Source organism: Atta cephalotes, assembly GCF_000143395.1.
Source record: "Atta cephalotes unplaced genomic scaffold scaffold00015, whole genome shotgun sequence".
NCBI lineage: Eukaryota > Metazoa > Arthropoda > Insecta > Hymenoptera > Formicidae > Atta > Atta cephalotes.
The window spans coordinates 5,023,828-5,029,827 of NW_012130079.1; the positions used below are offsets into that span (position 1 = coordinate 5,023,828).

At 38.9% G+C, this 6,000-nt stretch overlaps 1 protein-coding gene across 1 annotated transcript in view; it reads left to right on the forward strand.

The window, feature by feature from the left end:
* Positions 1-3,743, forward strand: part of LOC105618167 (helix-loop-helix protein 11) — a 151,125-nt gene extending 147,382 nt beyond the window's left edge. Inside the window, exons 4-6 of the mRNA XM_012199708.1 lie at positions 1,801-2,063; positions 2,620-3,074; positions 3,359-3,743. Of these exons, the coding sequence (XP_012055098.1) occupies positions 1,801-2,063; positions 2,620-3,074; positions 3,359-3,743 (1,103 nt within the window). The remainder of the gene's footprint in view (positions 1-1,800; positions 2,064-2,619; positions 3,075-3,358) is intronic.
* The last annotated feature ends 2,257 nt before the right edge of the window (positions 3,744-6,000 follow it).

Genomic DNA, 6,000 nt, shown 5'->3' on the forward strand with positions numbered 1-6,000 from the left:
ATTTCATTGTTATCTACATGAAGGAGATCTCTTGGAGATCCTATAATATTTTATTACTTTTTTTATCGAGATATGAAATAAGTGGAAAGAAGTCTCAATATTTTAAACAGGATTTCCTAGTAATATTAAAATTTTTTATTTTAATGTAAATAATTGTTAAATCTATGATATGTTGCACATGCATCGTTCAGAAAGTAATATCAGGAAGGTTAAACTTTCGGGAATTATAAAGGGTCCTGAGAAACGTAGAGACAACGGCAGCGTCAGGACCGTCCTCGAAAGTCTTTATTACTTCGAGGACTAAATACAAGGGACGAATTAAGGGTACTCTCTCTGTTTCGACGCCAGTGGCGTTTCGACGACGTCGCTGTCGCCGTCGCGGCGGTGTGCCTGTCGGAAAGTATCTGTCGCGAACTTCGGCCGAGACAATTTCAATTTCCGGTTCTATCGTAAATTAGTTTCCTCCGTTCGATAGCGTGGCGATATTCAGAAAGTTCGTCGTCGGCTGTGCGACGAAGCGGATTTAATGCCGACGAACCGACTTTTATCGATCAATCGCGGTTAACCCTCCTGATTGCCTTCAAATATCAACCCCAACATTTACAATAATTATTCGCCCAATGGAATAATATTTCGTAATCGAATCTGCGGGGAAGAAGCTAATTCGAAGTCTTGATAATTTATTTAAAATAATTTTATGAATATTTTTTATAATGCAAATAGATGAAAAATTAAGATATATAGGAGATATCTATGTTTTCGTATTTAATGTTAATCGCTGCATTCAATAAAATTATTATTATTATTATTATTAAATAGAAAAAAAATATTTTAATTATTCAGTTTACGTTTTATTTGAATGATTATAAACTGCCTAATTAAACTTATAAGTATATGAATATAAAAACTAATTAAATGTTCAATATCGTGTAGACAGAGATTAATATTGAAATATATATTATATTCTTAGGATAAAATCATGAATAAAAAACTTTATAAACAATTTAACAATATATCTCTTTTAAATTCACAAGTAGGCTGAGGAAAAAATTGATATTAATAGCTTTCGATGTCGCGGTGATCTCATTGATACCAATAGCCGATAATCACAGGTATCGTTCGAAATCACATTAATTAATAAATGTTCGATTGATTGAAAATGTTTGCAAGGACGACGGACAATTTGCTGTACCGTTACCACATTATAATTCACCGTAACATTCTATGATGTCAAATAATGTGCAAATGAAATGAATATACAGGAACCTTATATTCACTTCGCTTTAATATAACATTGAAACAAACGGACTGGCCTTTGATCTGCGCGAAGTGTAATGGTCTCTATATTTGCTCTATATCGTAAACAGTGACCAGATTTAATTTCGCTCACGGTCTCTCGCATTCATTTATATCGCGCGGACAGGTTGGTACACTGCATGTGTGCGCTGGAAATTCATTGCGGTTATTCGCCGACTGTAATCCAATTTTACAAGCCTTTCTCATAAATTAGTTTCATAAAAATGTCAAGTTGTTTTTACTACAAAAATTGTTTTTTACACCTATTATTTATCTAACATATGTGACTTTTTTATGTAATGTTTTCGCGATGTTTGAAAAGTACAAGAAATTAGAATAAACAGTAAAAATAATTAAAATAAAATATTTTTGTTCTAATTATTTTTCAAATTCTTGATTTTAATTTATTCTAATCTTATTCAAGCGCTGATCAATCAATTAATTTTTTTTACAAGATATTATGATTCAATTTCTCTCTCATTTTGATTTCTTCTGCTTTTTCAGGTGTTGTCGTTAGTCTACCAATGCACGTTAGCGAGAGCGGTGACGAGGGCTTAGGTAGCATGTCCCCCGAGCCGTTGTCGGTAATCACAGTGACCACAGAGGGACATTCCGTTGTGAACAGCGATGTGGTGGAGCTTAAGCGACAGCTAGATAGGGAGCGTCAGGCGAGACTGCATTTAGAGAAACAAATGAGAGCAATTCAGAGCCAGGTGTATCCAGAGAGATTCCGAGACAATCAGCTAATCGCTTATCAGCCCCACGAGGTAAATTCCATTCCCATATTGCTTTCACTAATTTTTCGGGAAGTAAAGTAAAAGTGGACTTTGTGCAGATATAAATTAATCGATATAACTTTAGGAAAAGAAGAACAATAAATTGATTAAATTGGTAATATGAAACTTTATAAAATTTGTAACTATAAAAAAATGAAAGCGCGATAACAGAGGCCTTAACTGGAAAATCACAGTCAATGAAAACGAGCGATTTCGATTGTTGAGAGATCGCTATCTGTACACGTTACAGAAAATAATCCAACCGTAAACTCGTTTGACCCTCGAGAATTTAAACGTTTTTCAGCCGAAAGATATTGCAAACATTGTTTTAATCGTTCGCGTAGATAACTACGTCTGATAACAGATCGTTGCAACATTGTATACCGTATTTTATTATTTTGATTGAATTGATTTTCTTCCCTTTCCCTTTTTCTGCGTTTCATGTACAAAAATATTTCATCTGGTCTTCGCTATGAACAGACAGATCGCAAAGAGACAAGTTTCACACATGCGATTATAAATAAAAAAAATGTCATTACTTTCTTAGGTAATCGAGCATACGGACAACGTGATGGCACAGGAAACAGAAGAGGCGGTAGCCACGCTTCAGGTGGTATCGGTCATGTCTTTGCCGCCGGTAGGCTCCACTCAAACTGTAGAGACGTCCAGTCCGGATCCAAGCTCGCCACCCTTGTCGCCGCAACCGGCTGAAATGGTGTCGGAAGAAATCAAAGAGGAAGAGTCACGCGCGAGTACCCCCAAGATTGTCGCCTTCGCCCAGAATCAGGTGTTCACGGCGATGGAGGAACCAACTACCGCGGATTCGTTCTCGTCGTCAAGTCGCGTCACGTACGCTACTTCATCCTCCGCAGATTTCAAAACTGGCTCGCCTCAGTACATCACCGCGAGTCCCAGCAGGCCCTTCTCACCGGTTACTGAACCACGATTACCCAGTGTTTTAGAAGCCGCGATGAAGGCTGAACCCAAAGTCGAGGTGGAGAGGTAATACACGCTTATTTTACCTTAAATACAAATAAGCAATCAATCCCTATTGTTATTTGCAAAAATTGGGCCTAAGTATCAATAAGTAGGATTGCTTTAGAAATGACATTTAATTTACCTTTGTTTCAAATATCTAAATCGTCTAATGTGACAGTCATTACATCACATGTAAGCATTTTCTTGTACAGAAGAGTACTGTAAGTCCGTGTTTTTGTCCGAGGAAATCTTATACACGAGATCTAATGAGAGTCAATTTTGTAATAAAAATTTTCTTGACCCTGCAGGTTGCCTTCGCCATCAAGTTCCCTAGATGATGGTACGTCGCAGGCAAGATTATACATCGCGAACACGTCTCGACAGAATCTGGAAACAATCGTCGAGGCGATACGTCATCTGGAAGGTGACCATTTATTCAGTGACGAACCTGCGCAGGATGTGCCATTGGCACTGACCAACAAGCAACAGCAACAACAACAGCAACAGGCGACGACGAACTCAACGTCAACGAAATCTGCGACTACGTCCGCCTCTTCCTCTTCACCCTCGGCGACGTCTGCCACGGCAACATCCGCGAAACAACGGATACTGCACGCCGATCGTTTCCTCCAATTTCATACGCAACAGCAGACCCAACAGCGACCCGGCGTGATCGTGGTGAAGCATTCGTGATCCAATAACACCCCGCACTCCGTACACTGAACTACACATTCAGAATGACGATATCCTCACCTCCATCGCGCGAAATCATCGTGGTTTATCATTCGAAAATGAGGAATCCCTGTCAGCCGATTCAAGAAAACGTTCGCAGAAACAGGAGACGTAGTAACGATTATCACGATCAAGAATCAATCACGTATATTCTTCGCGCTGAAGAACTGGGAGATATATTGCGAGATGTATGAAGAGATGAATTTTATGTATGTTCCTATTAAGCACTTCGTTCGTCTTCGCCTCGACAAGGCCGCTAAGAAGGATTAATAATGCATGCGATTGAAAGATTTTTAGATAGAAAGGACAAAGTGATTTTAAATCGCGGATATAGTTTATAGGTGAAGATCGAACCAAGTTCGAAGCTTGACGAAAGGATCCTCATTGCCGAGTTGTCAAAACGAAACGACATTATCGCGCTTTATCTCATGTAAATACTAACGATTCCTCCTGATCATTTCCGACGATCGCCACGAGATAGCTTTGAATCTCGAAGAGTCCTTCTCCCCTCTCTCCTCCCCCCCTCCCCTTTCCCTCCCTGGAGAAAAGTTCTCTTCCCTCGCGAAAAAATCACGAGGCCCGAAGTGGACGTTTCTCCTTCCGTTTTAATGGATAGAACATTTTTAAACTTAAGCGAGTAACTACCACGGTAATATTTCTAGCGCGTAAGGTTGCGTACGCTGTATGATATACATATATACAATATTACATACATATATTATTTGTAAAGAGTATAAAATATATATACAGATTTACGTTCTTTTTTTACATTGTTACGGAAATGAAGAAAATAATGACTACGCGAGGAAAAATATTATGATATAACGACGCGATATATGTTCTTTCGATACTTATTACGGGGTTACCACTGGATAATCGCGAAGTAATTAGAAGAAAGTGGAAACTGTCGAACAACAACAAGGTATTAATCAAAATACATCCACATTCAATGTTTAGTATTTCACATACATTATAGAAAAGCATGGAACTACGAAGTGTAACTCGCGATCAGTCAAGCCCCAATCCGTGCGCATATATGACTCCTTTCTTCTGTGTTCTCGTGTCGCTCGAGACGTATCGCGGGTTGAAAATTCCGTTTAATCTGTGCCAAATATCTCCAGAGAGTACCCAGACGTTTTGTTCCTTCGTAATAGATGTAATGTGCGTAAAATGTAAAAGCGACGGCGCCGGTCGGTACATTCAGTAGATCGAAAAGCAGTAAGTTTACGATCGCTCGTCTTCTCTAATTTACTCGTCAATGCGATACACGGCGACCTGGAGATGCCGTTTCTGTTTAGTAAAGTGACGGCTTCTCTCGGCCGTTGTTCCTGTTGCGTCGCCGATCACAACCGACCTCATTATTAGATTAACAATCAGCGTCGATGAAACGCTAATTAATCGCAAGGGCCGGAGGGGAATCGGAACGAGCAACGGGTTTTTTCTACGTCGGATCGACGTCTTGCGATTCTTTTCGAGACTTCACTCTTAACCCTGCCGCATATAATACATTGTACGAGTTTTTTCTACGAGACATACGGATTTCTTATAGCTTGCGGATACGAGACTAAGAGGCTTGGAATTTACAATTTCTCGTGCCTTTTCGAGGAGAGGAGCGATCGGCTTTCAGAAATGGTCGAACAATCGATCGACCGGCGAAGAGAAAAGGGCTGCAAATGTTTTGTTTTTCTTTTACTTCTTTCGTTTACACGCGTCTATATATTATGTGCATTGTATTTCTTTTTGTGTTACTTCTCTTTGTGCGAGTATACTGTTTGATTGTACAACCGTTATCGCTCGTCGAGTATAGGCCCATAGACCAATTTTTAATCGATTACATTAATCCTTTCGCTCGTAATTTGCTATTATTACTGATACTATTATTACTCTACTATTACTATTACTACGACTACTTTCTTTTCTACGATGACGTTAATTGGTGTACGCGAACGCGACGTAAGTTTAAGAGTTTAATGCGTAGATATATATGCCTACGAGAACATTAATTTTAAGTACTCTTTAAGTAAGTAAGTTAGCGAGCAAACAAAGTAAGGCGCAGTGGTAAGACAGAACTACAGTTAAGATTTAGTTAACCTTCTAGCGTTTAGGATAAATATAGGAATTGTTTAGCCGAACGCAATTTGAAATACATCCAAGTTAATATTGTCTATCTGTATGATAAATGTGAAACGCTACTCCGTAACTATACTGCGTGTACATA